This window comes from Macaca nemestrina, chromosome 7, assembly GCF_043159975.1.
Source record: "Macaca nemestrina isolate mMacNem1 chromosome 7, mMacNem.hap1, whole genome shotgun sequence".
In the NCBI taxonomy this organism is placed as follows: Eukaryota; Metazoa; Chordata; class Mammalia; order Primates; family Cercopithecidae; genus Macaca; species Macaca nemestrina.
This window is the reverse complement of record NC_092131.1, coordinates 129,968,403-129,990,054: the sequence shown is the minus strand read 5'-3', so window position 1 is coordinate 129,990,054 and position 21,652 is coordinate 129,968,403. Positions and strand designations below refer to the sequence as shown.

At 48.4% G+C, this 21,652-nt stretch overlaps 2 protein-coding genes across 13 annotated transcripts in view; one reads left to right on the top strand and one right to left on the bottom strand.

Annotated features, from left to right (window-relative positions):
• The first annotated feature begins 2,955 nt into the window (after positions 1-2,955).
• LOC105487578 (nuclear receptor subfamily 2 group E member 3) lies at positions 2,956-10,249 on the top strand. Of its 2 annotated transcripts, XM_011751049.3 has the most exons (8): positions 2,956-3,377; positions 3,988-4,114; positions 4,271-4,374; positions 4,465-4,686; positions 4,844-5,019; positions 5,901-6,147; positions 6,523-6,628; positions 9,231-10,249. In XM_011751049.3, the coding sequence occupies exons 1-8, from the start codon at positions 3,284-3,286 to the stop codon at positions 9,361-9,363; spliced, it is 1,209 nt and encodes a 402-aa protein (XP_011749351.2). In that variant the 5' UTR covers positions 2,956-3,283; the 3' UTR covers positions 9,364-10,249. The 2 variants fall into 2 exon arrangements, with proteins under 2 accessions (XP_011749351.2, XP_070957229.1); XM_071101128.1 differs by lacking the exon at positions 2,956-3,377 and having other exon boundaries at positions 3,976-4,114.
• Positions 10,250-17,150: 6,901 nt separating this feature from the next.
• LOC105487515 (myosin IXA) overlaps positions 17,151-21,652 on the bottom strand; it is a 299,768-nt gene continuing 295,266 nt past the window's right edge. For all 11 annotated transcript variants that reach the window (XM_071101117.1, XM_071101116.1, XM_071101115.1 and 8 more), the window contains 2 exons: positions 19,783-19,925; positions 17,151-18,635 (listed from right to left, as the gene is read on the bottom strand). In XM_071101117.1, coding sequence (XP_070957218.1) covers positions 18,172-18,635; positions 19,783-19,925 — 607 coding nt within the window. In that variant the 3' untranslated portion in view covers positions 17,151-18,171. The remainder of the gene's footprint in view (positions 18,636-19,782; positions 19,926-21,652) is intronic.

Here is a 21,652-nt window from a genome sequence, read left to right as displayed (position 1 = left end):
TGCCCCCTCAAGCCTGCAGGTGTCTCTCCAGAGAAGCTGGGGATGGGGCAGGGTTCGAGGTACACCCACCTCACCTCTCTTCCTGGCTCTTTCTCCTCTGTAGCTCTCATTTTAAAAGGAACCACATTCCTGAAATATTTTTCTTTAAATATCTCAATTTGTGAGAGAAAAGAAATCTTTCCTTAATGTTACCCCCCCTGCCACCCCTCAGCCCCATCTCCTTCCCTCATAGCCACGCTCCCTCCCCACCACCAGGTCTCCTGAATCATGTTCCCTCCCAGGGCACCAGCTCCTCCTACTGCTGAAACTCAAGGAGGCGGCTGCCCCTCCTGGGAGGGTGTCCTGGGGCAAAGCCGAGTGTGGTGCCAGGCCCAGTCCGAAATCCTCATGTGCATCCCCAGCCGCCTCCACCACTCACTAGCTGTGTGGCCTGAAGCAAATTACTTAACCTCTCTGACTCTGTTTTTCCTCACCCATGAGTTGAGGCTAGTAAGGACAGCTCCTTTACAGGGCTGCTGTGAGGTTTAAAGGATCTGTGTAAGAATTCAGCATGCTTGCTTTCTGCATGACACGGAACACTTGCGTGGTGACGCCACCATTGCTGATTCCTCCTCATCCCTGGCTCCCGCGACAGTGCAGCGCTGTCCTGAGTTTCCGTCTCGTCTCTGATGCACCTTTGTCATCAGCTTGTCCTTGGCTGCTGATAAGACACCAGAGTCTTAGGCCCTTGAGCTCAGCCTTAGGCATTTTCAAACCTGCACGCATTTGCTCCAGGCAGCTCCCCAGTCCTGGGGTTACTACCTTTGTGCAGATAAATTGGGGGTGGGTTGGTCTGGGGCATGTGGAGCTGGACTCCACAGTGGAAGTGATGTGAAGTGGCCATGGAAGCTGTGAGGATGTGTGAGACTGCCCGAGGAGAGAGCGGGAAGGGCTGCTGGGACCAGCCTCTGGGTACGTGGAGGCGATGACAAGTTCAAGACAAAGACCCGTGTTGTAGAAGAGATGGGAAAGAGCGGCTTCGGGAAGAAGGCAGTGGCCAGTCCAGTTCATGGAGGATGCCCTCAGCTTCGGTCTTAGGTGGAGCTGGAGACCTTGTCCTGAGGGGCTTTTTGGCAGAGGAGGCAGGGAGGGGTGAGGACGGAGGAGAGGAGGACAGGTGAGAGCACCCGGCCCGGTGGCCTCGATCTTCTGAGGCCCCAGAAAGCGGATTACCCTGCAAAGCCCCTCGAGCTGACTTCCCAAATCCCCAATTGTGCTTCTCTGTCACAGGGAGGGTTAACCCCACTTACATAAGGGCTAGGCCCCGCCCCCTGTCCCCGTAACTCCGTGATCCTTCTAGAAGCTTCACGCTCTGCCCGCTTCCCCTTGGGGTCTAAAGCTGGACCAACCCCACCCCAGCTCACCCAGAGGTGAGCTCTGGTCTGCTGGGAACAAGTGGTCCCTTCCAGGACAGCATAGGCTTTCAGCTCTGTCCCGGGCAGAGAGGGGGCCGGCAGGTGGGGCTGGGGGCGGAGGAGCAGGCAAGAAAAGCCTGCTGAGTGTGATCTTCTCAATAACCCCAAGAATAGTAACAATATCAACTGCACGCACCATTTATTAGGTTCTCACTGAGTACCAGGCGCTGAAACATGTTTCCTGAACCACTGTCTTTAGTTCCCCAACTATACCCATAGAACAGGTGCTTTCCTCATCCTGTTTTAAAGGTGAGGAACTAAAGTTTGGACAGGTTGAGTCACTTTCTCAGGGACACAAGGCTGGCTGGTGATGGAGAAGGGACTTAAACCTGGGTCTGCCTCTGCTCTCTCCACACTCCCTGCGGGGGCCCGGGGCTTCAGATAGGTTCCTCCTTCCCTCTCCTTCCCACAGGAGCAGAGGCATCGCTGGGCCTGAGCTGGGAAGGCTGGGCCTGGGGGCAGTGCAGGGGCTGGCGTGGCGAGAGGCCGGCGGAGCTGTGAGGCTGAGTTCGGGGGTAAGGGGAGGCCTCCTGAGAGCCCGTGGCCAGGCTTAAGGTGAGTATGTCCTCACCGGCTCTTGTCCTGCAGGCCTGACTCTCCAGGCGGGTGAGGAAAGAGCCTGCCAGCTCCTCTTCTGCTCCCTCACAGGCCTGAAGGAGACCCCCCAGATGGAGCTCCGAGCCTCTTTCCTCCAGGCCAGCCTCAGACCCTACGGGGGACAGTTCTGGGAGCATCCTCTGTGCCAGGCGTCTGGGGACTGCTAGCCTTCTGGTGGGGGCCGGATCCTCAAATTGTGAGCCTGAAGCAGTCTCTTTCCAAGGGATTGGAGTGAGAAACTCGGGGGGCAGAGCCAGAGCTACCTAGGACCCAAGGGGAGTGTCTCAGGCAGGACCCGCACAGGCACAGGCACACACACTGGCCACACACTTGCCTTCGGACGTGTGCCAAGCAGCTCAAAAGAATTTAAAGTCCAGCCAGGCACGGTAGCTCACGCCTGTAATCCCAGCACTTTGGGAGGCTAAGGCAGGCAGATCACTTGAGGTCATGAGTTCGAGACCAGCCTGGCCAACATGGCAAAACCCCATCTCTACTAAAAATACAAAAAACTTAGCCAAACGTGGTGGCAGGCGCCTGTAATCCCATCTATTCGGGAGGCTGAGGCAGAAGAATCGCTTGAATCCAGGAGGCAGAGTTGGCAGTGAGCTGAGACCACGCTACTGCACTCCAGCCTGGGTGGCACAGCGAGACTCTGTATCAAAAAAAAAAAAAAAGATTTAAAGTCCTTGGGAGAAGTGGAGTCCATACATCTCTTCAAGATGTGGCATGGAATGGTGAACATCTGAGCACATAGGGCAGGAGGGCCCCGGGGGACCTTGGGCAGCCCAGGAACCAGCATGGGGTAGCAGGACTGACCGGCTCCCAGGGCACCTTGGTAATGCTGCAGGTGTGGCCGACTGATCCCCTATGGAGACAGTAAAGATTAAGAGGATCATAAACTGCATCCAGCGGCTGCCCCGGGAGAAATCTCCTCAAGCCAGAGCCTCTGCTGTGAGGGGCTTCGGAACCTTGGGGCAGCTCCTGAGTTCAGACAGAGTTCAGGCAGGAAGACAGAGAGGCGGAGACCCATAGAGAGACACAGAGACAGGGAGAGAGACAAAGGCAGAGGGGGCTGCCACGGAGAGGTAGGAGCAGAGAGAGAAGAGAGACGGGCGCAGAGAGACAGAGGTTCATGGACTGAGATAGAGGCTGGGCCCGGCTCAGCAACCCAGGCCTCCCACAGGCAGGCAGAGGCTGCCCTGGAACCCACCAACACCAGACCAACAGCTCTGATGAGCTCCACCGTGGCTGCAGCTGCGCCTGCAGCTGGGGCTGCCTCCAGGAAGGAGTCTCCAGGCAGGTGGGGCCTGGGGGAGGATCCAACAGGTATGGCTTCTCCTGGAGGTAGGGTCAGGTCTGGGCCCTTGGGGAGCAGGGTAAGGGCCAGAGGTTCCCAGGAACCATGGAAGGAGCCAGAGCAACTCAGACCCAGCCCCACCGGCTGTGGGCAAGGGTGGGGTAGCCTGCGGGCAAACCCAGATTCCTAGAAACACAGTGGGGTGGGGAGGGGGGTTGGGGGCGGGCAGGCTGCAGAGCCAGGACAGGACAGCCCAGCCGATGGGGAAGGAAAGAACAGAGAAGCGCCCTTAGGGCTTAACAGCCCAGAGGTCCCTAGTGGTGTTGACAAGAATGTTTCTGTGGGAGGACGCAGCCTGAAGCCACCCACAGAGAAGGGATGGGAGCTGGGGAAGTGGAGCCAGGGCTTGGACTCTTGCTGAAAATTCCACTCAGGGAGGAGAAAGGGCAGGGAATGGGGCTGGGGGCTGGGGTGTGGATGCACAATGAGGGAGACACTTCTCCGGATGGAAGAGTCACGCGTGGGTTCGTTCAAATGCGGGTGGACGGGGCCCGAGGACTGGGAAAAGGACCTGAGGGACGGAGGGGAGCATATGGCCCTGCCCCCGCCCAGCCCTGCCCCCTGCCCCCTGCCCCTCAGGCGTGAGCCCCTCGCTCCAGTGCCGCGTGTGCGGAGACAGCAGCAGCGGGAAGCACTACGGCATCTATGCCTGCAACGGCTGCAGTGGCTTCTTCAAGAGGAGCGTGCGTCGGAGGCTCATCTACAGGTGAGGGCGGTGGGCCCTGCTGGGCTCCTGCCCCTGAGGGGTTCTGGAGGGGTGAGGGGGCGTTCAGGGGAGGAGGGGCTTGGGCAAAAATGTCGAAAGCCATGGTTCAGGACCTGGGAGGGACACTGACCCCCGGGGTCTCGTCTTCGCCTGCAGGTGCCAGGTGGGGGCAGGGATGTGCCCTGTGGACAAGGCGCATCGCAACCAGTGCCAGGCCTGCCGGCTGAAGAAGTGCCTGCAGGCGGGCATGAACCAGGACGGTGAGGCAGGGCGCTGGCCCCGGGGGACGTGACAAGAGATGGGCAGCGGGACTGGCTGGCGTGTCGTTCTGACCCTTCCTGCCTCCCCAGCCGTGCAGAACGAGCGCCAGCCCCGAAGCACAGCCCAGGTCCGCCTGGACAGCATGGAGTCCAGCACTGAGCCCCGGCCGGAGCCCCTGGTGGCTCCCCCGACCCCGGCAGGGCCCAGCCCACGGGGCCCCACGCCCATGTCTGCAGCCAGAGCCCTGGGCCACCACTTCATGGCCAGCCTTATAACAGCCGAAACCCGTGCTAAGCTGGAGCCAGAGGATGGTAAGTGGGAGAGCGGCTGAGAGCACAACAGGCTTGGCTACCCGGGTCACAGTGGGGCTGCAGCGCCTCGCCTTGATCCTCACTTCCCCGGGCCCCAAGCACTCCCTGCCACCTCCTGAGAAGCAGATGCTAAGATCACAACCTCCTCCTCCAACAGCTGATGAGAATATTGATGTCACCAGCAATGACCCCGAGTTCCCCTCCTCTCCATACTCCTCTTCCTCCCCCTGCGGCCTGGACAGCATCCATGAAACCTCAGCTCGCCTGCTCTTCATGGCCGTCAAGTGGGCCAAGAACCTACCTGTGTTCTCCAGCCTGCCCTTCCGGGATCAGGTACCGACCGGCCTGCCTGCTGGGGAGCTAGCCTGGGCTAGGGTCAGGCGGCCCACTCGAGTCACCCAGACAGGGCACACACATCCCCATGCCAGTATGAATGGAGGTGCACACAGCTTGGATGGTGATGGCTGGGGACACACACCTCTGAGCCAGCAGTGGCTGGGGTGCATCTCAGGGATGGTGACAGTGGGGGTGCATGCATCTCCGGCGCAGGGATGATGGTCGAGGTGCACCCCTAGGAGATGATGGTGGCCAGGGACCCACAGGGCCCAGGGTCTTCTTAAGTTCTGGAAGACCCTCAGGCCCTGCAGACATTCTGTGGGTGACAAGTGACCTACACACCCTGAACAGCCTGAGTGGCTGACTCTAGGCCCCCTTGGAGCACAAGTGCCTGTGACTTCAGGGCTTGCATTTTAGTCCAGTCTCTCTGGCTCTGGGCCATCCCTCTCAGCTTCTAAAGGGCAAGCAGATCTTTCGGGAAAGCCAGGAGGAGAGGCACGAGGAGGGTCTGAGGCCCTCAGCCAGTCTGTGTGCTGGGGTGGAGCAGCTCAGAAGAGTCAGGCCACGCCTCTTGAATACACTCAACTTAGGACACTCATGAGGCAAGTCTCTGAGGCTGCCCAACCTCAAATGGCTCTGGGCGTTCCTAAATGTCCCAGCTGCAGCGCTGGATGGAACCCAGTGTCTCGGATGGTAGGCAGCTGAGCCAGATGGTGCCAAATCCCAGAGCTCTGGGCCCCTGGCTGATGTCAGGAGAGCATTCTTGAGTCCCAGGACAGCACTTCTATTCCTTGGGTGCCTGAGATGGTGGCAGAGCCTCCAGACTGAGCCAGAGAAGCTGTGTGTCTGCCATAACAGGCATCCCTTTCTGAGCACAGGTGATCCTGCTGGAAGAGGCGTGGAGTGAACTTTTCCTCCTCGGGGCCATCCAGTGGTCTCTGCCTCTGGACAGCTGTCCTCTGCTGGCACCGCCTGAGGCCTCTGCTGCCGGTGGTGCCCAGGGCCGGCTCACACTGGCCAGCATGGAGACGCGTGTCCTGCGGGAAACTATCTCTCGGTTCCGGGCGTTGGCGGTGGACCCCACGGAGTTCGCCTGCATGAAGGCCCTGGTCCTCTTCAAGCCAGGTAGCTGAGTCTCTGTCTAAGCCTTGAATGGGAATTCTGGTGACTTCCCTGTGCCTCTCACTCTCCCTGCACCACCCACATGTGTGCAGATGTGTGTAGGCCTCTATCCGGGGGGCGGGAGGAAAGGGGTGAGGCTGGACTCCCTTCTCCTTGGGGCCACTCCTGGTTGACTGTGAGGGGACAGGGCAGGCTGGGAGCCCCTGGGAGACCCTGAGCCCCCACCAGAGCCCCTCGTGGCTCCCCTGGCCCTGGCAAAGCCCACCCCACAGGACCCCACGCCCATGTCTGCAGCCAGAGCCCTGGGCCACCACTTCATGGCCAGCCTTATAACAGCTGTAAACCTGTGCTAAGCTCACTGGTGCTGCTTCTCCCCAGAGACGCGGGGACTGAAGGATCCTGAGCACGTAGAGGCCTTGCAGGACCAGTCCCAAGTGATGCTGAGCCAGCACAGCAAGGCCCACCACCCCAGCCAGCCCGTGAGGTGACCTGAGCATGCGCCCACCCACTCATCTGTCCCTGCCCTCTCTACCCTTTCCCCGCCTCTCCCACACCCTCCCAGGGCTCACTGATTAGACAGCACAAGGGTCTCAGTTCAGCGGCACACAGCAAACATCTACTGTGTCCCAGGCACAGTACCAGGTCCCGGGGTGGGGACCAAGATGTACATAAGACAAAGCTACTGCCTTCCAGAGACAACCAGCAGTGACCGCACTGAAGATGCAAACTGCCCTAGTCAGGTACTGAGGGTTGCATGAATCTGCAGGAGACAGAGACCCTTTGGCATGGGAAGCGTAAAGCAGAATTGGGAGGGACTTTGGGGAGACAGGGCTGGAATTGAAAGGAAGAAATCTAAAAGAAAACATCATTTGCAAAGGGAGAGAGGGGCAAGCATGATATGTTGTTAGGACAGGAGCCCACCTTGAAGGTATAACAGGTGCCAGTGAGAAATGGGGAGAATAAGCCAGAAAAGTACGCCAGGACCAGTCCATTCAGGACTTTGAATGCCAGCCGAAGGCCACGTCTGACTTGGGAGGCAGAGAGCAGCTACTGCAGGTTTCCGAGCAGGAGTGTGTCATACACAGGGCTGGACCTCACGCAGACGGGCATGGCCATGGGTACAGAGGATACTACTGGGAAGGGGGTGGCAGCTACTGCCACCTTCCAGGTGGTTCCATGAAGTTCTGATCTTTGGGCATGGCCGGGGGAGTGGAAGGGAGACTCTAGGAGTTGGAATAGGTCAGACCCAGTGTTTGGGTGAAGGTAAGGAATGAGGGAAGAGGAGCTCTTTGGGAGAAGACGTTATTAAAACAATAAAAAGGAAAGCCAGGAGGAAAGACGGTTTTGAGGGAAGATGATAAGGTGTTTTGGAGGTGCACTGAGCATCCTGTAGAGATGCCAAGCACATGGATGGCCCTGGCTAGGTTTGGAGTTGAGAGTTGCTGCAGGCTGAGTGTCGCTGGGTGAGGGTAGGGCAGGAGCCAGTGCTCTGGGACTATGCTGTTTGGCCCAGCATGGGCAGTTGTCATGGAGCCTCAGCAAGTTTGGAACACTTGGCCTTCAGGCATCTACTGGCTATTTTAGACCATGTTATCTGCATTCTTTGGGGCTCCCAGCAGTTTCTTTCTGAAGAAGTGAGCTAATATGGGCATCCTTGCATCATCTCTAGTCCAAGAAATGATTACAAGGAGAAGAGGTAATTTCCTTTTAAGAAAAGTCACAGTATACGAAGTCTATGCCACACGGCACAGGAAGATTTGTGCTGCTTATGAGCATAGGGAGAACGCTGCTACTACTAAGACTTGACTTAGCATCTGAAGAAGAGTGGGCATCAGAGACATTCAGAAACCAGCAGCCTTTCTCTGCCAAGTTTCTGTTGGAACCAGCCCCCAGAGATGTCCTGGCATATTGGTTATGCGTCAAATTTCATAATGCTGGTTAAGATTTCCTATGCCCCTTCCATAGTGGTTCATTGCCTATTACAAGCAGAGTTGAGTGTGAAGATAGTGGTTTGGGGTTCTCTAATCCAGCATATTATTTCAGTTTTTAAAAACTGCAACGCCCAGGAAGAAACACAATTACCATCGCCCCTGATATGCACACAGACACCGAAGTGAACTTCCATGAAGTAATTCCTACCCTTACCTTGTACAATTTACCTGATATTTCTCTTTTATTTGTTTAGAAAAGGCTGATTGTGACCCACTGAATTTAATTTCAGACCCACTAAGTGGGGCAATACCTGCAGTTTGGAAAAAACATTCTCTAACTGACTTTATAGTTATGTCTTCTTCCTCCCACTCTTTAGATCAGAAAAACAGAAGCAGGGAAGGCAGATGGGAGGGGTATATTACTTGCTCAGTGCTGCTCACTTGGCACTAGCAAGAGAAAGGAAGGCCTTAGGTTGGCAGAGCAAGTCCAGCAGATCACAGAGTGGTGGGGAAGGTTTCCCGGAAACTCCCGGTGAGGGGAGCTTGGGGCTGCCCAGTGTGGAGTAGCCTCCTTGATGCTGGGCATTGACCCTGGCCATCAGACCTACCCAGGGAAGGTTTGGTTCCCCCATCTGTCTCTTGGGGCTTCACCATCTGTCTTTTGTGTTGTGGACTCCTGTCTTAGCAAATAGTTCTTTTCTTTTTTTTTTTTTTTCTTTTGAGACGGAGTCTCGCTGTGTGGCCCAGGCTAGAGTGTAGTGGCGCGATCTCGGCTCACTGCAAGCTCCGCCTCCTGGGTTCATGCCATCCTCCTGCCTCAGCCTCCTGAGTAGCTGGGACTACAGGCGCCCGCCACCGCGCCCGGCTAACTTTTTGTATTTTTAGTAGAGACGGGGTTTCACCGTGTTAGCCAGGATGGTCTCGATCTCCTGACCTTGTGATCCGCTGGCCTTGGCCTCCCAAAGTGCTGGGATTACAGGCGTGAGCCACCGCGCCCGGCCTGAATGCGGCTTTTCGTCGAAATTCCTCCTGACCTGCTCTGGGGACCTCATCTCTCCTCTGCTTCCTCCCTTGCCTTTTCTGGGAGGGCACTGCTCCAAGGACTAGTGCTCAGAAGCTGGTCGTAAAACTGATGGCGTCCTCTCTCCTGTTCAGGTTTGGGAAATTGCTCCTGCTCCTCCCGTCTTTGAGGTTTATCACTGCGGAACGCATCGAGCTCCTCTTTTTCCGCAAGACCATAGGGAATACTCCAATGGAGAAGCTCCTTTGTGATATGTTCAAAAACTAGTGGGGGTGGAGGTGAAATGTTTCCAAGCACTCTGGAGAACAATCTACTGAAATGAAACATTTGCCTACTCTTTGCCCCAGAAATTCCTCGTAGGTGTGTCTACCCAGCAGAGATGCCCACTGAAAGATATTGTAAGAATATTCATAGCAGCTTTATTCATAATAGCCCCAAATTGTACATTGATGGTAGGATGAATTAACAAATTGTGGTATATTCATATAATGAAAAATAACTTAAAAAGAATGAATTATGGATACATGTGGCAACACAGGTAAACTTCACAGACATAAAAGTTGAATGAAAGAAACCAGGCAGAAGTTCCATTTATGCAGACTTCAGGAACAGGCAAGACTAATTGACAGTAATAGAAGTTGGAATAGTGGTTACTTCTGGGTGGCAGGGGATTGATTCAGAGAGGGCCCATGGGAGCCCTCCGGTATACTAGAAATGTTGATTTTGATCTGGGCAGTGGTTTCACAAATGTATTCATAGGTAAAAATTCATCGAGCTGTGCACTTTACTGTATTTTGTTAGACCTCAATAAAAAAAAAAAAAAAAAAGAAAAATGAGTGTTGTCAAGGCTCTCCCTTTGAGGACACTGAAGGAATGAGTGCAAGGTCTTTGAGTTCCCTCTGGGTTCCACTCCAAGTCAGAGACCAGGTGCAATGAATTCAAGCCCAGTGGATCTCCCATAGAATTCAACCACCCAGCTTCTCTCCAGATGGCATCCCATCACCCGCAGCATGTCTCAACCTTTATCTCCTATCTCCCTCATCTCCTTCCTAAGTAAAGGTCAACACCCTGCAACTCAACATAAGGCAGCTACAGGTACTTTTTGTGAAAGGGACTCTTCATCACTTCTTAGGTCCTTATGGAAAGATACAGCTCAGACAACCCTCATCATTTTATTTTTCTTTTCTTTTTTTTTTTTTTTTTTTTGAGACAGAGTTTCACTCTTGTTGCACAGGCTGGAGTGCAATGGCGCAATTTTGACTCACCACAACCTCCACCTCCCAGGTATAAGTGATTCTCCTGCCTCAGCCTCCTGAGTAGCTGGGATTGCAGGTATGCACCACCATACCCAGCTAATTTTGTATTTTCAGTAGAGACGGGGTTTCTCCATGTTGGCCAGGCTGGTCTAGAGCTCCCGACTTCAGGTGAGCCACCCACCTTGGCCTCCCAAAGTGTTGGGATTACACGTGTGAGCCACTGCACCCTGGCCAAACTTAATCCTTTTCGAAGATAGACACAGATGACTGTGAAAATAATATTTTAACACATTAACATAGATCGGGCAATGCATATATTAATAGCAGGCAGTGAGCTGGGCACTTTTAAAATTGCTATTTAATCCTCAGATTAACTCTGAGGGAAGGGCTAATTTTCTCCATTTATAAATGAAAAAACTGTTTAGAGAGGACTCAAACCTTGGTGTGACTCTACCTAATGCTGCTTAAGTCTGGCACTGCCTCTTTCCCACTCCCCCTTCACTTTTGGAATGAAAGACTGAACAATTCTGTCGCATTTTCTGCCTTCAAAGGATAAGCGCTTGAAATCAAGACAGAAAGGGTCATGTGAGAAGTCTGAGCAATCCTAGGGGTTCCCTGTCCTTTGGCTTGTGTTTGAACTCCCTTAGCTGACAGAAATGCCCTGTCTACTCAGGAACTGAGAACAGCTAGGGCTGTTGCCAGAAAGGAAAGAGTATGGGAAATGCTACCCAGCTGAAGCGCTTCTTACTTCAGCCCCCAGACTACTTCAGATTCTCTCCAACTTTTGAAAGTATCAGAGTGGCCTCAGTTAATCCAGTCATCTAATGCCTATAATGCCATTATACAGTCCAATTCCCTATCAAAGGTTTTATCCATATGAGCTAAGGCCTGAGCAAAGCCACCTTAGTAAGACACATGGTTGAAATATGACATGACCAGTCCTGCATATTTATCTTACAGTTTGGCTTTGGGGGACATGGTAAGACTGCAAAGGTAGCCTGCTGAAGTTCACAGGCTAGCATCTGGGATGTGTGAGCACAGCACATCTACATTGGGAAGGAGATTTGAGGGCTCTCCAAGAAGAAGTCTTGGAGAATTAGAGGAAGTACATAAGCTGGATTGTCTGCTGTCAATCTGGCATCAATACCACCCCCTTCCCCACTTCTAAGGGCTTTTCTTCATTGCAGAGATGCCAGGAAAGAACTACATGTCCCAGAAACCCTTTCTCCTAGGACTTGCTAATGAAAGGCACTCACAGGACATTTTTTTCCCCCTAATGCCAAACTGATTAAATTTGGCATTAGGAAAAACAGAAGCCATTTTTCTTTGGAGACACTGCAGCCACGTCGTGGGAAAATAGATTTCACAGCAGCCTCCTGGCTAGAATTGCACTAGCTTCCAGGCAAGCTCTTGAGAACTCTGGGACTTTTAGCTGAGATTTGTATTGGCTTTCTTGACCTGTGGGAGTATCTCTGACCTTTGTCAGATCCTAATTTCTGTACTAAGTCCATCTCACCTGGAATACAAAGTGGCGTCTGTTTTCCTAATCTGGTGCAGCTCTCAGCATGTCTTACAGACAGGAATACAAATTCCTGTCTGTAAACCACCTAGGATGACAGCCATTATTCAACTTTTTGTTGCAGATTGGCTCTACTGAAATTCTGATGAGTAATGGCTTTTTCATTGTATTTAGGGTCCTTATTAGAGAATTCAAAAGCTTTTTTTTCTTCCCTTAATGCCAATGTCTTTGGCTATGAAGCACCACAGAGGTAGTCCCTGTGGGACTAGCTGGGCCTTTTCAAACGAAGCTAGTTTTTAGATTCACAAGACACTTCTCTACCCACAAGGGGATATTTCAAGGTAGGAGGGGCAGGGGAAGACTTAAAGATGCCAAGAAGTGCAACCCGATAGTCAACCCAGGTATTGCAGATGACTAGTCTCCATCTGGTGGACATCACTGGTGTTCCCCACTAGAATGCAGGCTCCACAGGGCAGAGATCTTTGTTCACTAATGTACCCTAAGCACCTAGGACAATGCCTGTGGGCGATACACTCCTTGACTGTGAGTCTGACATACCTACAAGATTCAACAGTCAGATATTACATGTACCTTATCTACTTTCACGGTTCTATCTCTGGCTCTAAGACACCGTACTGCCACCGATTCTAGGGGCAAAAGCAATTTTAAAAAACAAACCAAAGCTCTGGTCACTGTATAACTTGCCTCTCCTTATGTACCTTTCTGTTCTCAGGTCTTTGTCATCACAATAGTTGTTGACTCTGTAATCTCAGGGGCAAGTTTTAAGAATGGTATTTCGCCTGGGCGTGGTGGCTCACACCTGCAATCCCAGCACTTTGGGAGGCCAAGGCAGGCAGATCACCTGAGGTCGGGAGTCCGAGACTAGCCTGGCCAACATGGTGAAACCCCGTCTCTACTAAAAATACAAAAATTAGCCAGGCATGGTGGCAGGCACCTGTAGTCACAGCTACTTGGGAGGCTGAGGCAGGAGAATCACTTGAACCTGGGAGGTGGGAGTTGCGGTGAGCCAAGATTGTGCCACTGCATTCCAGCCTGGGTGACAGAGTGAGACTCCATCTCAAAAAAATAAAAATAAATAAAAATGGTATTTGCAGGTTTTATTATGGGCAACTAAGGGAATTTTAAACAACACTCACTATTCATATTTCAATGTAAATTTAATGCAAAAATGTAAATGTAAATTTAATGTAAAAACAAGTGAGAAGGATGACCCCAGAATTTTAAAAATTGAATACATTTGGCATTAGGGGAAAAAAATCACTACATGTTTTTTTCCCCATGTAACCTTAGACCTGATTTGGCATTTTGGAACCACTGATCCTAATCAATCCTCTCATCCAATATCTGCCCAGCACCTTTTGTTAGGTGCTGGGATCTAAGAGTCAGCAAGACAGGCAAGTGTTTGACACCATGAATACTGACAGCTGTTGAGAACACAGACCTCTAACCCAGTTCACGGGGTCAGAGCAAACTTCCCAGGACAACTGCCTTTTACATTAAAACCTGTGGGTCAGTAGGAGTTCTCCAAATATGGGAGTTTGGGAAAGAGAACTGACCTCCAGATAAGAAAACTAACATTCAGAGAGAGCAAATGCCTTTCCCAGTCATGCAGTAAAAGTTGGTGGCAGAACAAAAATGACAAACTGAATTAAAATTTCTGTTTCTATTGCAATGTGTTGCTTTTTCAGTGAGAATCCTTGAGCCCTGTATTAGCAACCTTGCTACTTCTTCAAGTGGCCAATTTAGGGGAGGATCCTAAATGCAGATTTACTGCTTTTCCTGCCCTTCTAGCCTTAAACCGATTAAACGAAGTCTTGACAGCCAGCAGCCTGCATCCACTACAGAAAAAACACCTTGAATCACACCTTTACTTGAATTCAGTTGAGTTCCAGTGACTACCACCTCTGTGTTTTGTCAACTGTGGGTTGAGTCCTTTCCTGAAAACACATCAGTGTAACTAAGAAGTCACTGCTGTTTCTTGGAGTTGGGTTGGAATAGTTGGAGTGGGAGCCAGGATGGTTGGAAAACAAACCACACATATTGCTGCTTCTGGAAGCTTTGTTCTTTAATGAGCCATAGGGTGATTTGTTCATCAAGCTGCTTTTGTGTAGCCATACAGTGCATATTTTGAGTGACACAAACTGCACTTTATACAGATGATGTCTTGTTACCCCTCAACCCCCCGCAAAGAAAAAAAACAAAAAGGAAATTACAAAGTGCCTGTTGATTGCATCCGGAATGTAATCAGTTCCGTGGGTGAGACAAATCATTCTTCTTATAGAATTATTCTATTAAACAGTAAAATGTTATATTTCACAGGATATGTCCTTTTATAATACAGTTCTTTAAAAATTTACACTCAGCATACTTATAAATTACTTAAAATCCATTAAATATAATACTAATCTGTAGTCCACACCTTTCCCATAGTAAATACAAATACTTGTGGTTCAAAAGGTGCAACTTTTATATGACCTCAGAGGGCTGATAAATAGGCATTAAGAATGGATGACTAGCAAGGTGACAGGCCCATTGTGGGGGCTTTTTTGAAAAAAGTTTCAACCAGGGGACCAATATGAGACCTAACAGATCCATCTCCACAATCATCATTTTGCTGTTACCCTTTCAATACCCAATTAAATGTGGGAGTCATTCCAGAGAAAAGTGTTTGTTAAAAGTAGTCTAGGGCACAGAAAGAGAGGACTCCCACAGATACCACGGAGTTTTACTACCAAGTCCAGCATGGTATTGGGGGACAGTGCTGGGGAGTTGTCACAAGAGTATGGGTGGACGTAACACATTTGTCCATACAGAATGATGCATGTCCCGCATCCAGCTTCCCACCAAGAAGAAAAAAGAGAGGAGGATGAGGAAAGCCATAGAGTATGTTTCTTTTTAAAATGAAAACTCTCTTAGCTTTGAACACATCCTGAGAATCCTTTCTTCTTTCTAGTTTACCAAAGTGCTTGTTACAGTTAAAAACACAGACCACAGGCACTGAGGTGGGACTATAGAACCCTGCTGGACCACATCTTTTCAGCACACTTCTGACCCTCTGTTTTTGTGACCCTCTGTTTTTGATGGTGAAAGCAACTCTACCGTTATGAAACACAGAACGGAGTCTGCATTAATCTTCCAGCAGGATAAGTGCTCTGGCAGGTTTCCAAAGCAAGAGAAGATGGGGGCTCTAGTATTCCATCCCAGGACCTCTGGCCCTTTTGTCTCTCTCTGCAAGGCTCATAGTTGGAGGGCTGTATCTCCCTTTGTGTTTTCAGAAGCCCAGAGTGGCAAAATAATTTAAATGGCAGGAGGTACAAAATACGTTGTAAACTAAGCCTCCCTGAATCCTGCTGGATTTGCTGTTAATTTGCTTCAATTTGTGATACAGAATGAAATCACACTTCTCTGCTTTTGTTACATTTTCCATAATAAGTACATACTAAATTACAGGAATACATTCACTTTAATGGGCAGAGTTGAAAATTCAGGTTTTGTTTGGGGCTGGGAATGTGTGCTAGAAGTAGAGTGCTCTGCATTTTGGAGTATGGGCTCCAAATGTGGAGCTGCCCCACTGCTGCCATGCAGATCAAAGCAAACAAGCAAAGGAGAAGCACTACGGAACCACAAGTGTGATGCATACGAAGGGCTAACAGTTTCATAAGTGACTGTAACGCGGCATCACTTTGTGGTGACATAACTTTACCATGCAGAGGGCCAGTGAGAACAGATGGATGCAGACACAGCATTTGGTTCTGAAGGTTTTTAGGAGTTATGGCTTCATCTCTTGATCAGGCCAACAAGGCCTATTACCCTATGTAAACAACGGCTTTCCCTCAAAGGGAGGGCCCCACACTGCTCTCCACTCTTACAATTTTGTGGATCTCTCCTCCTCACCCACCCACCCCAATCCTGGCAGATTAAATGACTAGAAATCCACATAAATCTAGCAACTGAAAAAAACAAGTTTTTTCTTTTTTTTTTTTTTAATTGAATTTTACCCAAATTGGAGTTTCAGGTCCCTGAGAAAAATTATAAAGTCTCTTAACATCCATCAGCTAGTTCCTATAAAGTGACTTACATCAGTCATTTTTTAACTGCCAAAAAACTTATTTTACCAAAAAAATCCCACAAAGATTTAGAAGGAAGAACATGTGCCAACATGTCTTCTCCTGGCCATTCCTCTGGGCCACAGGAAATTATCTGATAAGGGCAATCTCTTTTTTTTTTAAATACAGGATTTAACCAACATTCTGGAGTAAGTACAGAGTAACAATTAATGCCCAGCAGCACACTACTCCCCCAAGAACACTGAAACACAGACTGTGCAACCTGGCATGGGGCTAAGGAACCAGCAATCCCACTATGACACACCATGCTGAGGGGTTTTCCTCTGTCCTCTAGGAGATTCTCTGAAATTCAGATTTTTAAAAGCTTAACATTTATTACTCCTCAGGACAAGACAAACAAGGTGGCAGATGTCTGTGGGATATAAAGCATAACATTTGCTCATTAACCATCATTATTCTGGAGATTTTAAAAGCTTCCTTTCTCTGGCTCAATTCTGAACCCAAAGCAGGGAGAGGTAAAACTCCTGCTACCTTTAGCTGCCACTCAGAATTATGCTCCAAGTCTAACCTCTGGGGCTGGCCAATAACCACTGAGGCAGTGGCATGAGGTTCAGTGTTGTGTAACAGGAGAGACTCTGCCTTAACAAAAGACTTAATATTTCCACAACTTCAAAGAAGTATGAAAAGGAAGAATAACCAAAATACAGGTTATAGATGGTAAAGGCTCTTTTTCAGAGCAGTGCATGTAGTAGCAAGACAAGATGCATTTAGTAACTTTAAAAATAAACATTTCACATACTTATCTCGAGAAAGGCTATCATGTTTCATTTTTCATATATTATAAATAGCAAAAAAAGATTTCTATTCCCACAAATGCTAAGATACTTAAAATGTTATTACAACTCATGTGTATGAAGACCACCCAGTGGTGAAAATGATGTCTTACTATTCCCTCAACCCAGGGATGAATGGCTCTCATCCCCTTGTCCAGTGGCCCCTAATCTGTGGGAAGAAATTCCATGGGAAGGAGGGAAGCACAAGGTTAAAAAGAAATATGCCTACTATACATACATATTTACAATAAACTTCAGTAACCAGAATATTAACAAAAATAGCTTCAAGTAGTCCTTGATTTTTTTCCATCTATTTAATACTGATGGTCTGAGAAAAGGAAGATAAAAGTTAGATAGGTCATATTAAAAACCTTTTTATTTTTTGGCAGCTTTCTGTAACACTTATTCATGCAATATTGTATGTGAATATTTTTGGAGAACTAACTAAACGGTCACATTATTTGAGTCTGTGGTGGGAATCCACCAGCAGATGAACAGGCTCATATGTGGTTTTCGGTTTAATCTATACAAAGAGAAAAGCCTGAATGGCTTAGGATGGAACCTTCATAAGTTTAGGGATCACCATGTCTCTGGGAAACTAAAAATTAAAGTATAAGAATCTGATCCTAGGACCAGGAAATATGAGAACAGTATGGCTACTGACACTTCAGCCCATGCAATGTATTTGGCAGGAACTAAACAGGAGTCAAACCAGCACTGATTATTATGACATCAAACATCATCAAAAACAAAATAGGTATTCTCTTCTTCACCATATAACAAGATATCTGAGACACGCTCTGATGGCTTAATGGAAACAATCACTTTTTTTGCTTTCCCCAGAATATAACATGGAGTGTTTTTTCAGAAATCTTAAAATAGAGGGATTAGGCTTTTTGTTTATAAGTTTTTGGAAAAAAATTATATTCTACCCCAGCTCCTAACTATCCCAAAATAAACCCAAAGGCTTTTGCTTTCATAGTTAAGAAAGATTTATACGTTTTCTTCAAATGTCAGAAATGAGAGGGTCCCTCAGGTCAGCAATATCCCCCCTAGTTCAACACCCACCTTTGGGAAGGGAAAAGAGGGTGGGGGAGAGGCAACTATAACTGACCCAAATCCCCAGGCCCTAGGTGGCTTTGTTTAGTAAAATCTCAATTCAAATACAGCAGCCAAGGCACAGCTGGCACCATCCCCAGCAGGCTTTCTGCTTCTGCAGGAGGCCCAGGAATTCAGCACATACAGTCTTAGCCATATGCTTAGAAAAGAGGCAGGACCACAATTAGGATGGACTATTGTGGACGAGGTGATGAAACACAGCCCCAAAGGTGAGATGTGTTTACCACTCTGTAGCCACGGAGGGACACACATCTGCCGGTTCAGACCATAAATTCATTATTTCCAAAGAGTGCTAGCTGTTGGTTGGAGGTGCAGTCTGGGTCCACAGTTTTTCTGCGGCCAGACATGACTGTTCCCTCTGGGGTCTCTTTGGTTTTCTGAGGTGAGTTTTTCACATTCTTTAATTTTTGTTTGCCCTTTTCTGGGTTGAAGGTTCCTCTGCTGATGAACTGAGGCCTGTCTTCCAGGGATTTGGTCTGGCCCAATGGTCCTTCCATTCCCAGGGCCTCATTAGCTGAGGCAGCTCGGTAGAATGGAGATTTGGAATAAATCTGAAATAGTTTTCTGGTCCCATGAGACGATGCCGTGTTAGACAGACATAAAGAGGAGACTGAAGAGTCCACTACATCTAAAGAGTCTTGCTGCTTTTTAAGCTGCTTTTGCAACTTGCTGGAAGGTTCAGACTTGCCAGCTGTCTTCAGGGAGCTAAGGGCTAAGCTTCTCTCTGAGGCAAAAAAGAGACCAAAGATGTAAATGACAGTGCTCTCTAAAGCAAATCATCATGTAATGAATAGGTGTCACTGTTCACACATGAAATTGGGTGGGATACGATTTGGAGGTTCCAGGCTGACTTACTATGGGCACAGTCATAGTCAAAGAGAGCTCACCATCCATTTCTCTATATAGCAGTTCAGAATCATCCTCAAGGAAATCTGGTGTTTGACTATGCCACCAGTGGAGGCCTAGAACAGTCACTATCATATTAAAAACTGCCGGGATATGTAGATAAGTTCTACATCTCCCTGAGACATGCCACCCAGTTAAACACCTCCTTTGTATATGTATATAGTCCCACCTCACAGTGGGGCACAATTCCTGCCACGCTCAGAAAATGGGTCATGGGTCAGTAAGACAACATATATTGTGATTATTGGCTTTTCTCTGTGGTAAGTACAGGATAAAACATTAAATTACCAAACAAAACAAAACAAAACAAAACAAACAAACAAAACTCAATCACACTGAAGAGTTGGTTTGATAAACAATGTATATGGAAGCTTTACAAAGACAACAGGAAAAAAAAGACCTTCCGCCGGGCGCGGTGGCTCAAGCCTGTAATCCCAGCACTTTGGGAGGCCGAGATAGGCGGATCACAAGGTCAGGAGATCGAGACCATCCTGGCTAACACAGTGAAACCCCGTCTCTACTAAAAAATACAAAAACCTAGCCGGGCGAGGTGGCGGGCGTCTGTAGTCCCAGCTACTTGGGAGGCTGAGGCAGGAGAATGGCGTGAACCCGGGAGGCGGAGCTTGCAGTGAGCTGAGATCCGGCCACTGCACTCCAGTCTGGGCGACAAAGCGAGACTCTGTCTCAACAAAAAAAAAAAAAAAAAAAAAAGACCTTCCATGGAAGTCAGGAATCTAAGTAGCAAAGACAATTACATTTCTTATCCCCATCCAGATAGTGATAAGGACCTGTATGCCAAACGATGAAGGCTAAAACTATATGGATAAAAGGACAAAATTCCTCAGGACTTTGTTACTGCTGATGTATGGTCAGTGCATTCTTGAAAGACTTTGTCTTGGTTTCGGAATCTTTATTCCTCCTTTGCAAAACAAATCTGGCGTCTTTGGTCTACCATGTTCACTTACCTGATTTCTCAGAGATAGCACATTCAGACTCCATATTCAAATTTTCTGAGCTATCAGCAGTCCCAATGGAGGCCTCAGACTCAAGAGTTTCATCATCAGAGGCACGGGGTTCCAGTACAAGCATCTCAAATGTCAGCTCCTCCCTGTAAGATACAATCAAGAAACCATTAGCATATTTGATAGGAAGTGGAAGGAAGATAACAGAAAAAAAGATCCTCCATGAAAGTCAGGAATCTAAGAAGCAAAGAGAGTCCATTTTTACTGTCCCCATCCAGGTGGTGATGCCAAATATGGTGAACGCTAAAACTATATGGACTAAAGGACAAAATCATAGTCAATCTAGGACCAATAATAGGGGTAAGAGTAGGGTGAAGATGCTGTCGTGGTGAGATCTTTCAGTAAAATGAACTCTGGACTGATAATCAGGAGATCAGGGCTCTAACCTTGTTCATAATATCCATAATGCATCAGGAAAGTACCTTTCTCTCTCTGGACCTCAGCTTCCTACCACAAAACAAAGAGATTAAATTAGATAACCTCTAAGATTCCTTCCAGCTCCTAAACTATTTTCCATGAAGCTTACTAACTGGCTGTGGACTACATCCTCTACCTTCACCACAGAGACCTCTAGATGAAGAAAAACACTGATTGATCTTTTCTGTCCTTTGAAGCTTATGCCATCTTTAGTTATCGCATTCTCTAGTCTTCCTTCTTCATCAGTCACCCAGCTGCCTCTCAGTAATGCCCCACATTCCGTGATGTCTTTGGTACTCAGCTCCTAACCTTGCTTTCTCACTAATGATTGACATCACCTGATCTATTCAATTAATATCTTTGTAAAAAGTCATCTCAATATCCTAACACTGAAGTTCTTTTATGTCTGCAACTTCTAACAATATTTTCCTCCACTTTTGCTAAGCTACTTTCTCCAATGGGCAGATGCTGGAGCTTGTCATTACCTGAATACACCAACTGTGAATCCAATATTCTGCCCTGTTCACAACCTCCTTATCCTTCCAATTCTTACTCACCTTCTAATCAAGTCTCTTCCCTAACAGAGCCCCTTACCTTTACTTCCACTTTACCTAGCTTGAGATCCATAAACAATCATTTCAAGAATAGTATCACCAGTATTACAATTGTCTGAGGTCATGTGCATTCTGAGACTGTGCTCGTTCTTCTTTCTTTTTCTAGGGACTCTCCCCTTACTTGAAAATTCCTATGAATCCTTCAAGACCGCTAACATCATCTGCATCAAAGCCGAATTGGGTCTTCTTTTCAGATCACTCTTCTAGCAAATAGCCCCTGGTCAATGTACATCATCTTTGCCTTATCATGTTTTTTACAGCTGAGCCCCAGCTGCTTTTTTAGCTGGCCTATATATATTCCAGAATCAATCATGAGAGACCAAAAAAGTACTTTAACAGTCTCATATCCCCTTATAAGTCAAACTTAAGACCTGTGATCCTGGAACTCAGGAATAAAGATCCCATTAAGACTTTCTAAGAGTCATCAATGTCGACCAGAACTATTACACGGCACCTTTAGGGAGAACCATGGCATGTTCATATTATCCCCAAGGCATAATGTCACCCAATCCCTGCAACAGTGATGAATGGAGGTAAAAGAGCTTCTTATTTGTCTCTCTCCTAAATTGCAACCAATTTCCCTATCCAGTATCCTAGCACTCTCTAGGGCTATAGCATTACTATGACCATCTAGTTGCTGTTCCCATGGCCATATGGATCTTTGGCTAATAACCTTCCTTCATGGATTTGTGAATGATGCCCATTCTTGAAAGGGACTTTGGCTTAGCCTAAGAATTATTACTCTTCTTTGCAAAATAAATCTGTTCGTGAAGGCTGGTCTC